The sequence below is a fragment of the Myotis yumanensis genome, unplaced genomic scaffold (genome assembly GCF_028538775.1).
Source record: "Myotis yumanensis isolate MYYU_CA2020_CCGP unplaced genomic scaffold, mMyoYum1.0.hap1 SCAF_14, whole genome shotgun sequence".
Taxonomy (NCBI): Eukaryota; Metazoa; Chordata; class Mammalia; order Chiroptera; family Vespertilionidae; genus Myotis; species Myotis yumanensis.
The window spans coordinates 2605147-2626177 of record NW_027223765.1 but is presented as its reverse complement, the minus strand read 5'-3'; the positions used below and the strand labels follow the sequence as shown (position 1 = coordinate 2626177).

General features: G+C 61.4%; 3 protein-coding genes across 9 annotated transcripts in view; all 3 read right to left on the bottom strand.

The window, feature by feature from the left end:
* Positions 1-84: 84 nt before the first annotated feature.
* On the bottom strand, positions 85-3173 carry RBM15B (RNA binding motif protein 15B). Its single transcript, XM_070391357.1, has one exon. The coding sequence runs from the start codon at positions 3067-3069 to the stop codon at positions 403-405; it is 2667 nt and encodes an 888-aa protein (XP_070247458.1). The 5' UTR covers positions 3070-3173; the 3' UTR covers positions 85-402.
* Positions 3174-5358: 2185 nt separating this feature from the next.
* MANF (mesencephalic astrocyte derived neurotrophic factor) lies at positions 5359-8600 on the bottom strand. The gene is given in 5 exon segments (XM_070391353.1): positions 5359-5787; positions 6914-7055; positions 7697-7824; positions 8391-8525; positions 8528-8600. Coding segments are annotated over 5 exon segments (663 nt in total). The 3' UTR covers positions 5359-5602.
* Positions 8601-9632: 1032 nt separating this feature from the next.
* The window catches only part of DOCK3 (dedicator of cytokinesis 3), a 175579-nt gene continuing 164180 nt past the window's right edge, over positions 9633-21031 (bottom strand). For 3 of the 7 annotated variants that reach the window (XM_070391345.1, XM_070391348.1, XM_070391349.1), the window contains 6 exons: positions 20553-20700; positions 17890-18008; positions 17224-17311; positions 13466-13588; positions 12912-12994; positions 9633-12187 (listed from right to left, as the gene is read on the bottom strand). In XM_070391345.1, coding sequence (XP_070247446.1) covers positions 11678-12187; positions 12912-12994; positions 13466-13588; positions 17224-17311; positions 17890-18008; positions 20553-20700 — 1071 coding nt within the window. In that variant the 3' untranslated portion in view covers positions 9633-11677. The remainder of the gene's footprint in view (positions 12188-12911; positions 12995-13465; positions 13589-17223; positions 17312-17889; positions 18009-20552; positions 20701-21031) is intronic. The other 4 variants (XM_070391347.1, XM_070391350.1, XM_070391351.1 and 1 more) reach the window with 4 other exon arrangements.

Here is a 21031-nt window from a genome sequence, read left to right as displayed (position 1 = left end):
AAGATGACGTAGGGCATTTTGTGGGAAAGGTCTTCCATCTTTGAGGGGAAAAAAAACTTGATTAAACCAGGACTCTGAACAGGATTAAAAATCCATCCTCTGACAAAGGCTTTACTGACAACTTTCCATACAGTTAGTCAAAAAATAAAAAAAAAATACAGAACACAGCAGACAGTATCTCGTACACCAGAAACCAACATGACAGGAGTCCCTTCTCATCACGGGAAAAAAATCCCCAAAACCTAAGAACTCAGTTTTGGTGGGGACAGGACTTTGGTCTCCCACCTAATGAACCAAAACAACCCAGCAGAAAAGTCAAACCGAGGGGGTAGGACTGAGGCAGCGGATCAGGTTCTAAAATGACTGCTTTTGTGACACAAGTGGCGCTGGGAGGCGTCCGGGCTAGGCAGTGTCCCTCACTATAACGATCACCATGTGCTCCTCCTCCAGCTTGCCCAAGGTCCTCAGTGCCGCCTGGAGGTACTGCTGCGAGAAGTCGCAGGGCGGGAAGGCGTAGAGCATGCCCGTGCTGTCTCTGCCCTTGGACCCACCCACCGGCAGGCTGATCACACCGGCCGCCTGCTTCTGTTTCAAGTAGGAGACCAGGTTCCTGAGAAGCCGCCTCTGTAGGCCTGGCTCCACCAGGGGCATCCCCTCAGTGCCAGGCCCGCTGGGGGCGGCCTGCGTGGCAAGCAGCACTGCGTAGCCATTGGGGCTCCCCTGCTTGATGCGTCGCGTGACCTCGTCGAGCTTGGGCTGGTCCAGTCGGAGGCGCTGGGCAATCTTCAGCTGAGTCAGCTTACTCCCCGAAGAGTGGTCTTTGAGGAGCCCGCTGATCACGCCCTGGTCCCCCTCGAGGACGTGCATAGATGTGGGGAAGCAGCTGTTCTTCAACACCAGCAGCCCGCTCCAGCCCAGCGGCAGCGTCTGCGCATACTCCGAGAGGTTCTTGAGCTTTTTGGTCTCATGTTTTGGCTCTTCGAGAGGCTTGGGCTCAGCCTCCGTGGTCCGATGGTTGCGCTCGCTCTCACGGGTCTTCTTCCCGTGGGCAGCGTCGGGAGCCTCGTGGTGGTGGTGGCCCCGCTCCTCAGCCCCGTGCCTGCTGTTGCTGAGGGAGTTGCTGCTCGACTCCTTGGTCCCCTCGTTGGAGTGGTTTTCCTTGCGGCTGCGCTCAGGGGTTCGGTCCGAGCCTCGGTCGGCCTGCTGCCCACCACCCTTGGTCCTGCTCCGTTCCTCGTAAGGGGAGTGGGCTGTCCTCCCACGGTCACTGGACAGGCTCCTCCGCTTCCGCCTCTCCTCCCAGGGCTTGGGCAGGCCCCGGTCCCCATCTCCTCCCCAGCGCTCCCCGCTGCGGCTGCGCACGGAGCGGCTGTAGCCCTCCAGGCTGTTCCTGCGGTCAGAGCTCTTACCAGGGCTTGTCCAGTCCCCTTCCAAGAAGGTCCGGTCTCGGTCTGAGTACAGGAGGTGTGGGGGGGTCCTGTCCCGCACCCGCAGGTCGGGGTCCAGGTTGCGGTGCCGGGCATATCCATCTGGGAGAAGCTCGTAGTGCACAGGGAGGGGGGAGGGCTGGTACTGCTGGGGATACCGAGTCTCCTCTGCTTTGGCAAAATCCACCCGCAGCCTGCGGTCTGGACCACCCAAGGGAAAGCCCCTCATTTTAGCACAGGCGGCCTGGGCGGCGTCCAGGCTCTCATACTGGATGTAGGCAAAGCTGTCTCCTTTGACATGATCGATGGTCCGAATGCTCCCAAAGCGGTCAAACTCCCGGGCCAGAGCGGCCAGTGAGGTGTTGGGTCCCAGGCCCCCCACCCAGAGCCGGGTGGTGGGATTGGCCTTGCCGTAGCCGATCTTAATGGGGTTGCGGCCAATCACCCGGCCCGACATGGCCACCTTGGCCCTGTGGGCCATGTCTAGGTTCTGGAACTTGAGGAAGGCGTACGCACCCCCCTGGCCACGGGCGGGCCTCTTGATGACCACCTCCTCGATGATGCCGTACTTTTCGAAGGCCCGTCGCAGCTCCACCTCCGACACGCTGTGGTCCAGGTTCCCGATGAAGAGGTTGCGCGTGGCCCGCTGGTCGTCCTCCGGCATCAGGTCCTCCTCGCACACAGCCGGGTAGCCGTAGGGGCGCCCGCGGTCGTCGTACAGCCCGTAGTAGTCCAGGGCCCGCTCCCGGGACAGTCCCACGGCGGCGGCGGCAGCATCCAGGGCAAAGGCGGCAGCGGCGTGGCGGGCCCGGGGCTCTCGCAGGGGCGGGGGAGCGACGGGGGACAGCGAGCGCTGCTTGTACTGGTAGCCCCCGTGCAGCGGCAGGTAGCTGAGCGGGTCGGTGGACGCGGGCGGCCCCGGGGGCGGCGTGGAGGCGGCGGCGCTGCTGCTGCTGCTCCTCCGGCTGCTCCCGCCGCCGCCGCGCAGGTACACCGGCTCCACCTTGAGCGGCCGGTCGTAGAGCAGCAGCTGGCGGGCCAGGGCGTGCTGGCGGGCCTCGCGCGCGTCCTGCGGGTGCCGGAAGTTCACGTAGGCGACGCGGCCCAGCTCCGGCGTGTGCGACAGGCGCAGACTGATCTCGCCGAAGCGCTTGAACTGGTGAAAGAGCCGGTCCTCGAGGTGCTCGGCGGGCAGCGCGGGGCTCAGGCTGCTGATGAGCAGCGTCTTGTACTCGGGCGCGGCCGCGGACGAGCCGGGACCCGCGGGCTCGGCCCCGGGCGGTGGCGGAGGTGGTGGCAGCGGAGACGAGCGAGGCGAAGCGCCTGAAGCTCCCGGGTCCCCCGAGGCCTTGCCGCCGCGTCCCCCGCCGCCGGCGCCTGAGCTCGAGGAGCGGCCGCTGCTCACACGGTGATTGGCGTCCCCGGCGCCGCGGCCGTCGCGATGCCCACTCCCGCCGCCTCCGCTGCCGCGGGGTTTGTCGCGGGTCCGCGTTGGAACCGGGTGCTTGGTGCCGCCGGAGGCCTTGTGCGCCGCCCGCCGCCCGCCCGCCTCCGCCTCCCGTTCGCGCTCCCGCGGCCGCTTAGCTGATGACGACGAGCCGCGCCCGCTCGGGCTCGAGTCTCGCTCGCTCTGCCTCTTCATGGCGCCGGCGCGGCGGGCGGGCGGGCGGCCCGCAGGCCCCTCACAGCGGCGGAGGCGGCGGCGGCTGAGGAGGCAGCGCCCCCGGCGCCGCCATCTTGGACAAAAGGACTCGGCGCGGCGGCGGGGCAGGAGCGGCGCCCAGATGCTGGGCGTCGCGTTATCAGGCTGCGCCAACTGCGCCACGTGACCCGCGGTGGGCGGGGCGAGGCGGCGACGGGCGTGCGTCATCGGACTGCGCCGTCCAGGGCCACCTGACCCCGCGGCCGGCGGGCGGTGCTTTGGCGCCACCGTGTGGCCAACGCAGGTGAGGCTGGGGCTCCGCTGGAGTCGGTCCTCGCGGCAGCGCGGCTCGCACCGCTCCCAACCCTCCCTCTGTGCGCACCGGGACCCGCGGCCCCTTTACGCAGTAGCCCTCCTGCCCCAGGGCTGACCACCCCGAGGGTTGGAGCACGTCGCTGCCTAGGCCCGGCCGGGACCCACGCTCACAACTCGGCTCACCTGCGGCGCCCCCAGCTCCTCATCCCACCCACCCACCCAGAGGCGTGGCTACTCATGTGGAGGCGAGACTTGTCTAGGCCGAGGCGCAGAGACCCGAGGCAAACGTGCCACCGATGGGGTGGGAATAGGCTCCTTGGCCCCAGAGGGCGGCTGCAAGGGCGCAGGGAAGGCCACGTCCACTAGTTAACCTGATTGCCACCCGCCTCTTCCAGGGGCAGGGCCTCCTCTCCGAGGTGAAGTGAGGGGAGCCAGGGAGAGGTGCTGGACCCATGGCAGAACCTGCCCACTGAAGCCACGGGACCGTGGCTGCCCACCGCACTGGACAGCAGCTCCGGAGCAGCCAGAACAGGTGCACGGGGAAAGGCCTTAGAAGAAACACCTGTAGCACCACACGCCCTGCTGAAACCTGCTCCTGCACAACCATGGGGTCAGCCCTCGGGCGGGCAGTCTCCCGTTTCGGTGGCCCGGAGGACACGGAAGCCCTGGGAACACAGACCTAGGGGGCTGAGACAGATCCATCTTCCAAGACTTCTGGGTCCAACCGTGGATTTTCCCAGCACTTTTTATGGGCTCAGGACACTGCTGTCAGATCTTAAGAGCCCCCTAGATCCCCCAATCAGGGAAGTCTTGGCCTGAGAAGTGGCTCAACCTCCTGTGGTCCTCAGACATGGCGTTGCCAAGCCCTCGTGGGCGGTACCGAGGCCCTTATGCAGGCAAACCGAACTCAGGAATTGCACACAGGAGGTCTGAGGGCCGAGCAAGTCCTTGGCAAGAACTGCTTGTCCTTCCCGTTAGGTTGTCTCTGCGGGTCCGAGAACAGATGTTTCCATTGAGTCACAGCTCCTGCCGACAACTGGGTTTCTGAGCACCAACCCCACAGAAAGCAACTAAAAAACCGGATGTGGGGACAAGCCCCGAGGACCTCAACTGCGACTTCTCTCGGGGAAAGACGAAGGGCAGCCTCACGGGCTCTTCTGACAAACCGCCCCCTCCTGGTCTTGCAAAAGCCCCCTGAGGCCTGAGGCTGGTACTGACACTCGACCACAACTCCGATGAGCAAGTACGCACATGGCCAGATCTGCAGAGGAGTAGCCAGGCCAAGAGCATCTTAGCACTACGGTGTCGGGTGAATTTCCCGCCAAAATATAAGATGGCGCGGGCAATTATTTAGGTTTCCCGCGCAAAATCAGGGATTTTTATGATACCTATTACCCCAATGGGTATGAAACGGTTCGCATACGCAGGTAGGTATCTTTGTGAACGGCAAACAAACAAATATTTGGTAATACGCAGTTACAATCGGCCCGAGTTTACACGTTTCCCGCACTCCACCGCAAATCTATATGAACCGAGTTAAGACGGCTCCCGCGGAGTACGCGCAATTCACGCGAGCCGACTTAACTCGTTTCCCGCACTCCAAGTGTTAGAAACGTGACCATGCTGAACAGCTACTGACGTCGTCGCAGAAAACCACTCTGCCTGGACGTAAGCCCTTACCTTGTATTTCAGACTCCACCCCCTGTGCCTCCCAAGAAGCTGGGCAGCCTCCAGCCCGTCACGAGAGTAAGATAGTCACTGTGGGAATTAAGCCCAGCTTCCTCCTGGGGCCCCCCCACCCCACCCCGCAACCCGCCAGCCCAGCCCGCATCCCACCCTGGCATCTCCAGCACTGTTGCCCGTCGGGGCACCAATGTGAATGGACCTGGAAACTCTGTAAACCAGAAAGCCTAAGTCGGCGGGATCTTCATGGGGGTGAGACACTATTTCAGTGTTCAATTCTCCAAGGACAGCTAGAAGTTTTCTTCCTTTAATAAAAAAATCCCAGACACACTTTGAAGTCCCAGAGAAAACCAGCAACAGAAGGAAGTGACCCCCCGACAGGGGTGCTGGAGAGCCAGCACCATCAGGAAAGCTCCAGGCTCAGGCGCCACACCTGCCTTGTCAGGAGCTGGTCTACAAATAAATTACAAAACGCTGTTTGGGGAAGACACAGCTGAACTGTTTCTTTCCCTCAAGGGCCGCAGGGATGGGCCGACTACAAATCAGTCCGTGAGCTGGCCGCCTTGGGGGCGTACTTGGGCATCAGTTCATGGATCTTCCGGATGTAGTCGGACTTTTCTGCACAGCCTTTGCATGTCTCCCCCCAGTCGTCCAAGATCTTCTTTAGCTCTTTCACTCGCAGCTTTTTCAGGTCCACCGTGCTCAGGTCGATCTGCTTGTCTGGAGGAGAGCAGGAGAGTTACCAGCTGGGCGGGGCGGCCACAGACCCCCAGCAGGCCCAGGCTGGATCCCCTGCACAGCCAAACCACCCCTTAAACAAGTGGCCCTACTGGTCATGGGGAGACAGCTGCAGACACACACAGGTGTGCGGTCCCACGCCCCCGAGGGGGAAGTTGGCCTCTTCACCAGGAAGGCTGGTCTCATGCTGGCAGTGTCCACCAGACACGCAGGGTCACCAGGGACAGGGATGGAGGTCACAGCCTAGTCCTTCAGGAGGAATGTGGCTCCCCCTCGCCCAAGCGCCTCTTGAACAGTCATGGTAGAGGTCAAGTTACGTAAAATGACCGTTTCAGGGCGACAGAGCGGGTAGATCCCCCCGCCCATTTCCCAGCACAGGCCCTGGTCAGGCCCCGAGTCAGGAGCTCACGCTCCACTCCTTGTGACCGAGAGAGGCCTGCGCCAACCGCACCTCCCAGGGGCTCTCTTGCAAGTCCAGGCGTCCTTGACACACGTGGGTGAATACAGGACTTTGGACACTCAAAACCACAATGAAATGTGTTGGTGACAGTGAAACGTCATAGAAGAAAACAACTCTTCCTGGTCCTGACCCTTCTTTCCCAGCAGAGACCTACGCACAGGAGACGCCGCAGCAGCCGCAGCTCCTGGCCTGCCTGGACACGCCCTTCCTTTCAAAATTATAAAGCGCTTGCAGCCAGGAAAGCCCGTTAAACCAAGGAAGGCCACACCACACCCCTCCTCAGCCCTCAAACCCACGTCCCCAACTTTGCCCAGATTAACAGCCAGATCTTTCTTCACCAACCTGCAAGGCGCCCTGTGCCCAGCTCACCACCTGTTATGCCACACGGGTTGTCTCTGCCCTGCCTACTTCCTCTGTCTGGAATGTTCTTCCATTCCCTTGGCTAATGTCCCACCTCCTACCAAGTTTGCTGAAAAGTCACCCCAATGATACCTACTCTGACCTCCACCCATCAGGATGCCAGATCTGCACCCCCCACTTAGCACCGTCTGCCATGTTCAGCCACATACGCACGAGGGCTCTCGGGTATCACCCCACGACGCTGGCACCGAGTCGCAGAAGGCCTGTGGCACAGGCCCGACCACTCACCGTACTTCAGCTCGCAGATCTGGCTGTCTTTCTTCTTGAGTTTCTCGCAGATTTTCTCCACGGGGATGTGGTGGGCCAGCGGCTTGGACACCTCGTTGATGATCTTGGTGGCCGCGTCATCCGTGGCCCCAATGTAGTAGCACTGCAGCAAGAAAGGACACGGCCTCAGGAGAAGGCCCTGCCGTCTCAGAGCACCACCTCCTCTCTCTGCCGGGGCCTCCTTTCCCCAGGACGCGCCCGTCCTGGGTCAGATGCAGTCCGTGGGAGCCCCGAGTCGTGACACGCTCAGTCCCAGAGCTGGCAGCCACCACATGAGGCTAAGAGCCACCAGGGTTCAATCTTTTAAACAGACAGACAGACAGAACCAGACTGCCAAGGACATGAAAGCTACAAAAGACAGGCCTCACTGGGGCTCCTGGCCTCCATGGGGCCCCGGCCCACCCTGTGCACACGGTACCTATGTCCTCGCTCATGCCGAGGTCGTTCTGGCCTCTGGGCACTCCCACTGGCCATTCCCTCGGCCTGGGCTGCTCTTCGCCCACCCATGACCCTTCCCCTCTCCACCCCACCATCCCTTTTCCTCCTGACACCCACCCTGCGTCCGTCCTTTGCCTGTCACTCCTCCCCGGGGAGTCCCAGTGCCGGCACGAGCAGGTGCTTAGTCAACAGTAACCGGACAAACGTGACAACCGCAGAGAAAGCACGTCAGTCGGGCATGAGTTCACCCCGAACTCACTCGGGCCTCCGCCCGGGGCCTGCGAGGAGGGGTCACCAGCTACTCACCAACCGATTCTCTTTGCCTCTTGCTTCGCGGCAGAAGTTTACAAGTTCTTTTTCGATAGAGGCCGGTGAGAAGGTGACATCCCTGTCTTTGAGGTCCTGGTAAAATCTTCCCAGATAAGAAACACAAACTGGAAAAGAGAGAAAGGAGAGGATGCTCAGCCACCGCCCAGGGGCACCCGACCCGCGGGAGGTAACGCGGCAGCCGTTTCCGCAGGAGGCAGCGGGAGGCGAATTCACGGCGCCCGTTTTTCTCGGGGCTCACAGTCGACAGAACGCGGGCCGGTCCCCGGGACACCCAAGGCCCACAAACAGCTCCTCCCTCTTCCTTCCATGAAGTCTGAGCCCAGACTGAACGCGGCCTGGAGACGGCCTCACTGTGACCTCACAAACGGGCAAACCGGCGGCCGGAGGGCAGACGAGCCAGCTGCTGCTGATTTCCACACACACCGACCCCGCGGTGCCGGCCGCCCTCCGAGAGCCTCTGCCCAGGGGCGGGACGGGTGAAAGCTCCGTGATGTGCCCACGTCAGGCCGTTCTCAGTATCACCGGGTCCTAACTTTTTCTCGCCCCACGTGATGTTTTCTATGCCCGGCCCCGGCCCCTCTTCGGGCAGATCCCGCTGGGACAGGCCGCCGCCGCCCGTCCCGGCCCCGGCCCCTCAGCGTCGAGTCAGGCCCGCCCCGCCCCGCCGTACCTTCGCAGTCGCCCGGCCGCAGCGCCCGGCCGCCCGGCAGCACGCTGAGAGCCAGCGCCACCGCCAGTCCGTGCGTGGCCCACATCCTCCACCGCCGCCGCCGCCGCCGCCCGACTGAACCGCGCCCGCCGCGGCCTCCAGGTTCCGGCCGCACGCCGCAGCTCCCCATTGGCGGGCAGCCCCGCGCCCTCCCACACGCCGCACCCCCATTGGGCCACGCCTGCCAGAGCCCAGACGGGCGGCTCCACGCTGCCCATCCCCATTGGCTGGTGGCGGCACCGCCCCCGGCCCTAGACAGTTGTCGGCCGCTGATTGAAGCAGGACGGCCGCCGGAAGCGGGGGCGGCGGCGGCGGAAGCGGCACGGCCGCCATCTTGGGTAGGGGCAGCGGTTGTGGCGGAGGCGGGGCGCTTCGGGCTCCAGTGGCGTCGGTCGCCGTCCGGCGCCTGCTGACCGTCCCGTTTCCCCGTTCTGGGCCCCGCGCCCGCCCAGAACCCCCCTGGGCCTCCCCGCCCAGGGCCTCGACTAGTGGCGCAGGCCAGGGGCTCCGGGGTCAGTCGCGACCCGGCGAGGCTGGCAGGGAGGGCGGCCGCCGCCGGCAAGGCTGCAAGGTGCTCTCTCCTCAGCGATCCGTGGGCGGGCAACCGCCTCTGCGGGGAGCCGGCGCCTGCGGGCCCGCTGGCCGGTCCGAATTTCCCCGCAGCCGTGCGCGGCCGAGGCTCCCCTAGGAGGGGCGAGGTGCCCGCCGCCTGGCCGTGGGCGGGGAAGCCGAGCCCCGGAAGCCTGGCCGAGGTGGCGGGTGCGGGACCCGGACCAGCGTTGCGGAGGCTTCCCCTTGGCGCCCGCCCTTGCACGCGGGACAGGCCGCTCTGCGCCGGGCAGAAGGGCTTCTAAGGGGCCAGGCCCGGAGCCCAGAGGCTCAGGCGAGGCCCTGGGCTGCTCCCGCCAGTGAACGCAGTGGGTCAGCGTCAGGTTTTCATCTTTAATTCAATCACAGCAATCGGGGAGCGGGAAGGGCGGTCGGGCAGGTATTTACATCTGGAAGTCACATTACTCGTAGCTTCAGAACATGCGACCACAATATATACAGTAAAGTACCTCTTGGGACACCAGTACACATTTTTTTCTTTTAACTTTGCTCTCTGGTACAGATAATTTTTAAGTCACCCCTCCCCCGCTTTTAAACATAAATACACAAAAGAAATGGTGAGAAGTGTTCTAATTTAAATAAGCACAGAATGCCAGAGGTTAAAAACACATTTATAGGGCTGAACACCAATTGGACATCACACTCTATACATTTTTTGCTCAAATTCCTGTACAAATACACAGCATTCAAATAGGTATTTACAAATAAGCTCAAAAGAATGACAATCAGTATTTCACAATCTTCAGAGGATTCTCACCTCTGACCTCCCACTTCCCCTCAGACTGGCTGGTTCTCCAAAAGGGATTTGGAATCTGAGTGAGAGCAGACCCCCCTGGCTCACCTTGGGCCACCTGGTGGAGAAGGGAGATGGTGATGGTGAGGCCTTGTCCAGGACCCGACACCCTCCTGCCCAAGAATCAGATACAAAGCTGGGGCCCAACCCTCACACTGAACACCAGGCACCAGGCCCGGGGCTGCCCTCCTGCGGCCTGCGTGCCAGCTGCTCTGCGGGAGCACCCTCCCAGCACCACCCATAGGCCCTGAACGCTGCCCTGTCTTTCCTAAAAGGTTACTTGCTGGCATTCCTGTTAAACAGCTGGTGTTTGTTTACAAGAGAAAAACACCCTGACCATGGCCTGTCTGTTTGGAAAGAGGGGCAATGACGGAGGGTCGTGGGCCCAGGGCCCAGCCGGAGGTCAGACAGGCCAGCAGAAGAGTGACAGGGAGACACCTGCTCAGCGAGGAGAAGGCAGCCTGTGACCATCAGAGTTGTGAACTCGAGCAAAAGAAAGTAAGTCTGTGTTGACCGAAGTAACTTAGAAGCACCCTGGTAGAAGACCATGACTCCCCCTTCTGTCCCCCCATAATAAAGCAAGAGGAAAACCGGTGCTCTGACCCCAGAGTCCCATGGATCCCGCTGCGCTGTCCAGCAGACGGGAGGCTGGAGACGCTGCCTCCTGCCCGCCCTGAACCCTGAGTGGTGGTCCCCACCGCCCGGAGCAGGGCCCTGCACTTGGCACTTGGAAGAGGATAATTCAACTTACGTGGCTCCCTGACTCCAAAAGGAGACGCCCCTCCTCACCCTGCTCCCCCAGGAGCTCGCTGACCTGACCGAGAGTCCTCAGGGCTTGGCAGCCTGGCTGGGCAGCCAGCCCCCTGCTCAGAGGTAGTGCTGAAAATCCCTGACTCAGGAGCTGCCTGTCAGGCGGTCTGGCCACCTTGGAAAGCTCAGGATTTCTGGCCCCTCACCTCGGCCTCACTCCTATACCAGCTCCTCTCTCAACACGTGGCCCCCCGGGCCTTGGGGAGGAAGGTGGCCAGTCCCTTTGGTTCCACACCCCCACTCAGGCCCCGGAGGGCGGAGCTAACCTTTGCAGATCCATTCGCCAAGGGGGCTCCTGCAGGGCATGAGGTGTATTGAGAGTGGAAGGGAGCAAGTGGTTAGAAATAAAAGCGATGGAGGGGACTATCCGAGACAGCTGGAGGCAGGACTGGCCGGTGGAAGCCTGGCAGTGTGCCCTGGGCATGCAGTCAGGCCAGGTCACGTGCCTGGGCTGGCAGGTTGGCCCAACCAGCCCCTCAGTTGAGTATTCCTGGACAAGAGTGGGCAGGTGGGCAGGCATTTGTGCAAAACGGCTTGTAGCCACTTATTCACCACCTGTGACATGTAGTCCACGTGGTCCGCGCAATCCCTGAATACAACCATGAGCTCTTCTGTCCACACAGCAAAAGAAGAGGTCCTAGTGCAATTTCCGTTCTTCTGTGCATCTCTACCCTGGAGGGGGCCTGGGCTCCTACCCAAGGCCCCGCGAAGCTGCGAAGCGATTCTGTCTGTGCAATACCTCCACAGAGCTCCCCGTGGCCTGGAACTGCAGGAGGAAGAAAGCATCTACTGCGCACAGATGAAAGGGAAACCCAGAGAAATGGAAACGTAGAAATGAAATAAAAAGAGAAGCCACAACCCTCATGCTGCTGTGGCCTCTGCACATGGCAACACACAAATTCACGGCAGTAGAACGTCGACTCGGTGTTTCTCTCCTGAGTGCCAGGCCTCTCTGCTCCTCGGGGGGACTGGCTTTTCAGACCTGGAATGGTCGGGCGAGCTGCTCTGAGGGCGGCGTCCCAGCCGCCTGCTGGCCTCACTGCTCCCCGCGGCCATGCTCCCAGGCCAGGCGGGCCTGCTCTTCTTTGATGCTCCCAGGAGGCAGTGAGGCCTTGCGGTGCAGGCCCCGAGGCCTATCGGCCTCTTCGCGCAGCAGCACACCTTCGTCATGCTCCAGGGCCGGCAGGCGGGGGTGGTAGGGTTTGGGAGGCAGCGCAGGCGGGTCCATGGGGTCCTGAGGGATGACACATCCCGGGGCTGAGTGGCTTCGGCATGGCTGGGCCTTGATGGAGTCCAGGACCGCCGACTCAGAGAGGCTGTAGTGAACAGGGAGGTAGGGCGGCTCAAGGTCTTCATCGGCATGCCAGGCCTGGCTGGGCATGGAGTCCATGGTGTCGGTTCGAGGCGGGGCCTCTGAGGGGTGCCCAAAGTTACTCTCGCTCAAGGAGGACACGCCACTGCTGGCGCTGCCGGACAGTGTAGAGTTGCTGCCGTCCAGGCCCGACTGGGGGCTGGTGGGGGAGGCTGGGATAGGGTGGAGAGGAGACTGCAAAAGAAAGGGTGGACATGTTAGAATTCCTGTCTCCAGACAGGCCGACAGCCACGGTGCGGAGAAGACCAAGTCTGCTTATTAATGAACTTCAACAGGACCTCCAGCAGCAGCCCCTGCTCCCTCCGGCCCCAGAGCCCCGGGGAGCCCCAGAATCACCTGCATTTCTGTGGCCAAAACACAGCTCTGCCCTGGCTGTTGGGCATTTGTGCCCCCCAAAGCCAGGTGCTGGGCTGCTGGCTGTGGCTCTCGGGCACTTGCGAAGGGCTAGGCCAGGCCGGCTGGGCAGGCAGAAAGAAACCTAGTTGGCCATGGACCAGATGAGTGCATTCTGCTGCTAAAATCTGTGATAGTCTTTTCCAATTTGCAGAAAAATTAGTGAGTTTTTAATAAAGCTTTGGTGCCTGATGCGTCTTGCTTTGACTGGACTCTGGTTTAAAGTGCTCTGCCGTCCACCACAGGCTGTCTGTTTACCTCTTGAACTGTTCGCTGACACCTGGTGGTTAGCAGAATTGCCCACAGGCCCTCTAACCCTCTACCCCATCACAGTGGCTGCGGACACACTGGTCACCTGCATCCCGAGTGTGGCTCCGGCCCCTGCGGCTCCGCCAGGCTGGGCTCTCCAGGACGGGTAGGGAGAGCCGGGAGCTTGGGAGACCCAGGGGGTAGAGCAGATGAGCTGACACCTACAGCCGGGTGGGCTGTGCCTTCAGTACATTACCTTGCGCAGGGTCCGGGCAGGGAGGGCCGGGGGGGTGTCACCCAGGGGGTGGTGGAAGGTGTCAAAGTGTAGGGAGTAATGACCTGCAAAGGGAACAGAACCACAGCCTTAGCTGGGGCCTCTCTGGGCTGCACACCAGCACATCTTACTGGGCCAACTGGGCAGACGAGGGAAGAGTATTCTGGGAACCCCTCAGCATTGAGGGCCACAGAAAAATCTCATTGAAGTTCTCCAAAACACAGGCTGCTGGAGTAAAAGACACGCGTGCTACACGGGAGGTCAAGAAGGCCGGTGTGTCAGCGTGGAACAGCCGCAGGCAGCGCAGCCTCCGCCCACTGCTGGGTGATGACAGTCGCAGTCCTGGTCTTCGGCCGGGCTGGAAGCCTCACCGACTCCAAGCCCAGCAGGGCCCTTCCTGGGGTGGGGCTGGTTCTTCCTCGGCTGAGTCAACCCAGAGCATGGCCCGTCTTCTCAGCCTGGGAGGCTGCTGCCTTTGCCCCTGAGCAGAGCTGGCGACCAGGGACTGTCTGGGGACCCGCTGGAGGTCTTCTTACCATGCAGCAGGCTTCGGGGAGGCACTGGGGGCGCGAGGATGCGCCCCATGTGGGCAGACAGGAAGGGCTGGGCCTCTCGGGCTCCGCTATCCAGGCTCCAGCTGCTGGGGGCTGCGGGCACCGCTGAAGGTGGAAACACATGGCATGAAGGGAAGTTACTTCTTGAGCCGCTCCGTGGGAGAAGCCCGCCCTGCAGTGTGGCTTCTCCAGGTGGGCACTGTGTACCCAGCACAGGTGGGAGGGGCATGCCAGCCCCTGGGGCAAAAACACTGGCCAAGCAAGACACTGGCCCTTAGGTGGGAGTGGCCAGGAACAGGAACCGCAAAGATGGCAACAGAGCGACCTGGAGTGTGAGGAGCATCAGGACGAGGCAGCTGAGAGCAGGTGCCACGCAGCGGGTGCCTGTGGCCTGCGGTTCGCCGGGAGGAGGAGAGAACAGAAGAGGCGAGAAGAGGCCGAGGAGGGGCTGACGGGGCCAGAGCTGCTCAGTCAGGAGTCCCAGGAAAGCAGGGAGCAGGATGGGCCTGTGGTAACATACAAGCTCTGCCCTTCCCATGGCTCCTGTGCCCCCCGTGGGTCTGGGATGCACGAGGTGTTTCCTAGGCAAGGACCAGCGTTCGCTGTCCCCAGGGAGGGGGAGTATAAAGCCCGTCACGCCCAGGCGTGCCCATGGTGCTTTGGGGCATGCAGAGCAGCCCAGATGCAGGTGGAGTGGGCCTGGGACAGAGGGAAACATACAGTGTCCACCTAAGAAAGGGGTCAGGGCCAGACTCCTGGCCCCTCGGCCACAGCTGGGGGAGTGACTTCCCGGAGAGGACGGCAGAGGAGGAATGGCTGGACCTGGGGGCCCGAGGGCCACTGCAGGAGACATGGGAATCCTGTTGGCCAACTCCTCCTGAGAACAAATATGAGAATAAACCTGCCCTCTCGCTGACGGAGCTGGGCGAGCGGCAGGATGGGCGTGCACAGCCCCGGGCCTCCTCACGGGCTGTGCTCTGAGGCGGCCGTGTGGAAAGTGAGCCGAGGGGCCAGGGTGTGGGCTCTTCCTGCTCCAGGTGCTGATGGGGAAGCCAGGGCCCAAGGGGCCTGAAAAGCTCTGGAAGGGAAGGAGCTGGAGTCCAGCCTTCAAGAGGCCTGGCCAGGAGGAGGGGCCATGCCCCGTGTGGTCCAGGGGGAAGTGGGGATGCCCATCCTCTTCTCCTCATTGGTCAGGACCTGGCGTGGGCTTGCGGCAAAACACAGGGCAGAACTCCGCTACCTAAACAGCCTCAGTTCCAGGGAAGATGCTCTGCCCCGGGATGGTTGGTGGCTGGTGCCTGGCGGGAGGGCAGGCGCTCAGCTGTGGGAGGGGAGGAAAGAGTGTGGAATCGGCTGCGCATCAGGTGGATTCCACCAGGAGGCCTCAGAGAGCCCGAGCTGCTCACAGGCTCTCCCCAAGACGCAGCGCCAGCTTCCTGATCCTCAGCACCGAAGCGCTCTCTACCCCAGAAGAAAAGTTTGTCTCCACAAAAAGCTGCTGCATCTCAGGGAATAAGTGGCTTGGAGGTGGGTCTGGGCAACTTCTCCAAAGGGGTTCTGAAGCCCAAGATCTCACAGGCACATCGAGACCCTGGGAGGATCATGGGGTTGCAGTTCACCCACAGGGCCCACCTGCAGTCAGGAAGGCCATGGGGAGAAAGCAGCGAGGCTGCAGTGGTTTGGGGGGCCCTGGGCCCCTCCTCGTGAAGCAGAGACCATCAAGCTGGCCCCGCAGCCTGTGCTGGTGAGAGTGAGGCCAGGGCACCTCTGCCAGGCAGCACGCGGGCACTGGGGCTAGAGGAGAATCTAAGGTGGAGTGCCTCTTGGAAGAGGGGAGTCCCCCGGTGTCCCGCCGCTTCTTTCTGTGTAACTGGGGTCCAGCACGGGCCTGTAGTCCCCAGTGCACAGCGCACAGCCCCGAGGGCAAGCCTGCCTGGTCCGGGAGTCACTGCCTGGCGAAGACAACTGCCAGCGAGACGCCGAGCCCTCCCGGGACTCAGGGTCCTGGTGACGCGAGAGTGGGACAAGCTTATGCAGCTCCTGCCCTGGAGGCCCAGGTGAGATTCGGTCTGTGTGTTCCCTCGAGGCACTTGCTGGCCTTGTGGCGTGGACAAGCTTGCTCTGGGCTCAGCCTCTTTTCTGAGACCCCGCGTCCTTCCCACACCTGCGCAGTGCGGCCAGCTTCTTGCACGGCCTGCTCCAGGGCCTGGAGTTCTCCTGGATCCAGTTGGTGTCAGGTCCTTGTCTGGCCGCCAGCACACGCTTGATCTCCGAGCCTGTAGTGCTCTCGGCTAGCTCTGCGATGGCTCCACATCTCAAATGAAGAAAAGCCACTGAGGATTCTGGTGGAGGCCACACAGGCTCTGACGTGGGGCGCAGGGTCCAGGTAACTGCATGTTTGGGGATGTGCACCCTTGAGGCCAGAAGGCATCTGCAGGCAGTTTTTATGGCCATTGTGGTGGAGCACCCAGCGGTCAACCGAGCTCGTGGGCCAGTGTTTGTTGTACTTGGAGGACACAGGCATGTCCCCTCTAGAGAGCTAGGGAGCAACAATGACAGTACGCACAGCAGACATCACTCGGCGAGGAGGGGAGGGGGACCTACAGGGAGGCGGGCTGCTGGGGCCCAGGTTGTGTGTGGGGAGCAGGCTTAGCGGAGTCCCCAGAGTCTTAGCAGGCTTAGCAGCAACCCCTGTGAGAACTAACTCAGGTCTCCATGGCTGGGGCTCTGGGCCAGGGTCATGTGGGCCCCAGCCTGATCCTTCCATCAGCTGGAGCAGAACACAGGGCAGAACTCCTCTCGCTAAGCAGCTCTGCTCTAGGGACTTCTGGCCGCATGCACATCTGGTGCGCTGGCACGTGTGAGGCGGACTTAGCACTGTGGCCAGAGTGGCTGCCGGGACTGGACTCCCTCCTGGTACCTGGGCCTCCCTTGCCAGGACTTTGTCTGGGAAGTCCACTCTGCCTTGGCCTGTCCTCCCTATTCCTCTTGGGCTTGCTTGGCCGCAGGCCTGTTCAGAGCAACAAGAGGGGTCCCTGAGGGCCCACGCTGAGAGGGACCATAGGGGCCACAGGGCCTGCTGAGTTCTGGGCTGATCTGGAGGTGCCAGGGGAGTGGTGGCCGTGCTTGCACATGGCAGTTTCCATAGAGGTGGGCCCAGGGCAGGTGGCTGCGAGGGCCTCTCTGAGCTGGGCACTGGGGTGGGAGAGATACAAACTAACAGGATCTGAACTTTATTTATTTTTAATTTTAATTTTTTAGAATGTTTCTGATTCTCAAATTTTATTTTTTGTTTTTGTTTATTTTTTGTTAATCCTCACCTGAGGATATTTATGCATTGATTTTTTTTTTTTTTTTTAAAGGGAGAGTGGAAGAGAGAGGGAAAGACAGAGAGAAATATTGATGTGAGAGAAACACATCGATTGGTTGCCTCCGGCCAGGGCCAGAGCCAGGGCCCGAGGAACCTGCAACCAAGATACGTGCCTTTGACTGGGATCGAACCCGGGACCCTTTGGTCCGCAGGCTGACGCTCTACCCACTGAGGCAAACCGGCTGGGGCAGGATCTGAATTTTAGCATCAAGCAGCCTTGGTTGAACAGTGAGCACAGGAATTGATTAGGACTCTGGACAGACAGACAGGCCTGGATGCAGCCTCAGCCAGCTGGTGCTCAGGGTCAAGAGTCAGATGCTCAGGATGGGGGCCCCTGGGGGGAGGGGGCACTGGGAAAGGGAGACAATACCTTTCTCAGCCACAGACAGATTGGGGTCGCTGCAGGGTTTGCAGGCTCCGATCACTTGATGGAACAGGGCTGGCTGGAAATTTGGCAGCTGAGGGAGAGAAAAAACCATCAAAACGGTGAAAACGACCAGTTATACCCCGGGGGGCAGTGCTGTGGGCCACAGGTGCCAGGACAGGGAAATGAAAGTGGAGGCACAGCTCACGCCTGAGGTGCCGGGAACCTGGGCACCTGGGCGGGCTGTCCGGTTGTGGCCTGAGCACTGCCCTGCGCAGCATCGAGGCACCACCCTCTCGTGTCTGGCTGGGCACCAGCTGCCCTGGGCATGGCCAAGGACACAGCACCGGAGGCTATCTAACTCTGTCCGCCTGTCCTGCAGGGAGGCGCACTGGCGGAAAGGATTCAGGGACCCTGGCACCCTGGGTGCTGGCCAGGACAGCCACACCAGCAATGGCAGCGCCAGGCCTGCCGCCCACCTGCCCACGCTGCACTCTGTCTGGGTGGCTGGTCCTCAGAGTCCCTGCAGTCTCCACCCGGGAGCCCAGCAGCCTCCCGAGATCTTACAGAGAAGCGGGGTGCGGAGGACAGCGCAGGAAGCTAGCAAGGGTGCCGAGCCAAGCCCAGGCCAGCACACTGGCGGCGGAGGGCGGTCCGCAGCTAGGCTACTACCTGTCCATTCTCCAGGACAGCTGCTGGGTACATGGCGCTGCTCGGGCGGTCCCGGTGCGTGGGCAGCAGCAGCATCATTTCCCGGGCGTGGCGGTACTTATCTGGCAGAGAGGGAGAGCCTGTAACCAAGTGAGAACAATCACGCACAGATGACGAGTCACAGACGGAGCGCCTGCAGGCGAGCGCCCTGGTGCCAGGGAACTGGAGGTGAGCCTTGCGGTGGGTGAGGAGGAGCTCAGCAAGCACAAGGAATAGAGCAGCTGGGGGTGCACGGAGGCGGGGGCACTGGGCGATGCAGCCCCCGACAGGCCCTCTCCCGAGGCCCAGGCAGGCTGTGAGGACAGCGAGTCTCTCTGGTGGAGGGGTGTGGCCTGGATGCTGGTGTTCAGGGGCCCAGCTTGTAATGGAGCCGTCACACAGAGACAGACACACCGGACAACACAGCGGCACATTCGTACTGGACACACTGTCTGCACGCACTCACCTTCTCCAGACACCACGGGCCCTGCTCGCAGGCAGCCTCCTCCCACCTCTCCCCGATCCCAGGCCCAGCGCCTGGCCTCTGCCTGCCTGGCCATCCTGCTGCGGCCAGAAGCCAGGTGGCTCTCGGGTTTCTCACTCAGACCTGCACCTCCGTGGACACGGGGCCGGGGGGGGGGGGGGAGTCTGGAAGTTGTAGGGCTTTCCCCAGGCTCTTGGGTTAACTGGGCTCATGCTCCTCTCCTGTGAGGCCTCCATGTGACCTCCTCTGGCCCGAGGGGTGTCATGAAGGCCAGGACACGCCGAGGTGGTGTGACCCAGGCCCCATCGATGCCCGGCACAGCTGGAGGCCCCGGCCCTGTGAGGCCCTGTCCTCAAGGGGACCGTCCACAGCAGCAGTGAGAGGAAGCGCGGGCTTCCCCCCGGGAACGGGGAACTTGGAAGTTCCTCCAAAGGTGCACACTCATGGCGCCTGGAGGCCCCTGTGGTGCCATGACGAAGGGGTGCTCCGTGCTACCACTGACGCCCCCAGCTCTGCCTCTGCTCGGGGCAGCCCCTCCTCTGGTAAGAGAGTGACGGCTACTTCTTCTGAGAACATTTAAACTGTTTCTAAGCTGACACAGGGCTTCACGACGATAGAGGTGCGGTCTGGGGGACCCTGCATGGCCATTACTCGAGGAGGGTCCGTCACAGCCCACGCTTCCTCTGCCCGGTCAGTCTCTGACCACCAGGGAGCTGCCGACCTGCCAGAGCTGAGGCTGTGCCGTGCCAGCCAATCGGCTCGAAGGTTTCCGAAGCCACAGGAACCACAGCCGAGTGTGGCTGGGCCCCGTGAGGAAGGCCACTGGTGTAGTGGCCACTCCTGGAAGTGGGGGCGTGACTCCAACATGCAGGGTTCTCAGAGCACTTTCTCCACGAACGCCGTCTCCTCACCCATGACACCCGACATACCCCCGCCTCCCCACCAGAGTGACCACCTCCTTCTGTGCGGGCTGGACCCTGTGTGCCCTCACGGGGCTGATGCTGCGCCTGGTCAGGGCCGGGGCACGGCTTCCCCAGGCGGCCGGCACGTGGATGTTGCAGCCAAGAACTGACTTCCTGCTCTTTCTCACCATTTCCTGCTTTGGCCCAGATCTGTCTGATGCCAGAAACGGGAGGGCTCTCACCAGCCTTTCTCTACAGAGTCTGGAATTTGACCGTGGTGACAGCATGTCTCCAGAAAGAGGACCCTCAACGGCTGCCTCCCAGCACACACATGCCCCTCCTCCACGAGGCGGCGTCTCCTCCCCCACCCGGGTCCTGGGTCGGCCTCACTGATGGCAGGGCTGTTATCATCCTGCATAGCCAACGCTGGGGCGCACTAGAGCTTCGCCGCCACAGCTAATTTCATTCCACCGCAAAGACTTCTATTGAAAAGGTCAAAAAATCAAATTTCACTGCAGTTAACTACTATCAGAATGTAAAAAAGATACTGCTCTCAGAGAACAATATTTATCCGTTTGAATAAGAAATCAAGCAAAATTTGGCAAAGTAAATAGCTTTTTACAGAGCCACCTCTCCTGAGTAAGCCTTCCAACAGACCACGTTTGGTGGGTTGTTGTCACTGTTGCTTTCAGCGCCCACACTGAACCGTCACGCTGTCACGATGCCGGCTTCCTCAGGACGCACTGCTGCCCTAACTCTGATCCTTACTCTGTAACATTTCAGTGGGAAAGGACTGAGCTGCTCCTAGGCCAGTGATGGCGAACCTTTGAGCTCGGCGTGTCAGCATTTTGAAAAACCCTAACTTAACTTTGGTGCCGTGTCACATACAAAAATTTTTTGATATTTGCAACCGTAGTAAAACAAAGACTTATATTTTTGATATTTATTTTATATATTTAAATGCCATTTAACAAAGAAAAATCAACCAAAAAAATGAGTTTGCGTGTCACCTCTGACACGCGTGTCATAGGTTCGCCATCACTGTCCTAGGCGGTGTCCTCCTGAGTGGAGAGGTGAGAGCTGGCTACGTGGGGGCAGCTCAGAGCGGGTCTGACGCCAGTTAGAGAGCGGTCTGGAGCTAGAGACCTGCGTCCTGAGCGCTGGGAGCACAGGTGCGCATGCTCTCAGAAGCCACAGGTGAGAGGACAGTGGGGTCACGAGGCCCTTCCCCTTCTGCAGGCGGCACCTGCCCCCCTTACCTCGGGCACTGGAGGGGGCAGAGGCAATCATCTGGGATGGTGCTGAGTGAGTGGAGCTCAGGCTGGAGGAGGAAGGGCTTGCCTGGGACGAGGACAGAACAGACACGTTGGTGACTGAGCCCTGGTACCTGGGGTTGGGAGACGCGAGCTGCAAAGGGAAAAAATCAGCAGGATAGAGGTCTGAATGGCCAGGACTGTAGGACTGGCCTAGACTTGGCTTCTTCATGCCATGAGGTGCCCAGACCTGGTGTCCGATGCTGTACCCTGGGCCCTGATGGAGGCCAGGCTGATGGCTAGCACAAGGGCCACCCACACCACTCGTGGAGCAGGGCTGCTGGGTGGACTGTAGCGATGGTGCCTGCAGGAAGCAGGGCTCAGCTATCAGGAGTGTCAGGCAGGAGTCTGGCAGAGGGTCTGCCCCTGGGACTGAGCTGGATTCCCTTCTTGGGAAACAAGGCCTGGGAGCCGCCCCCTGGCGG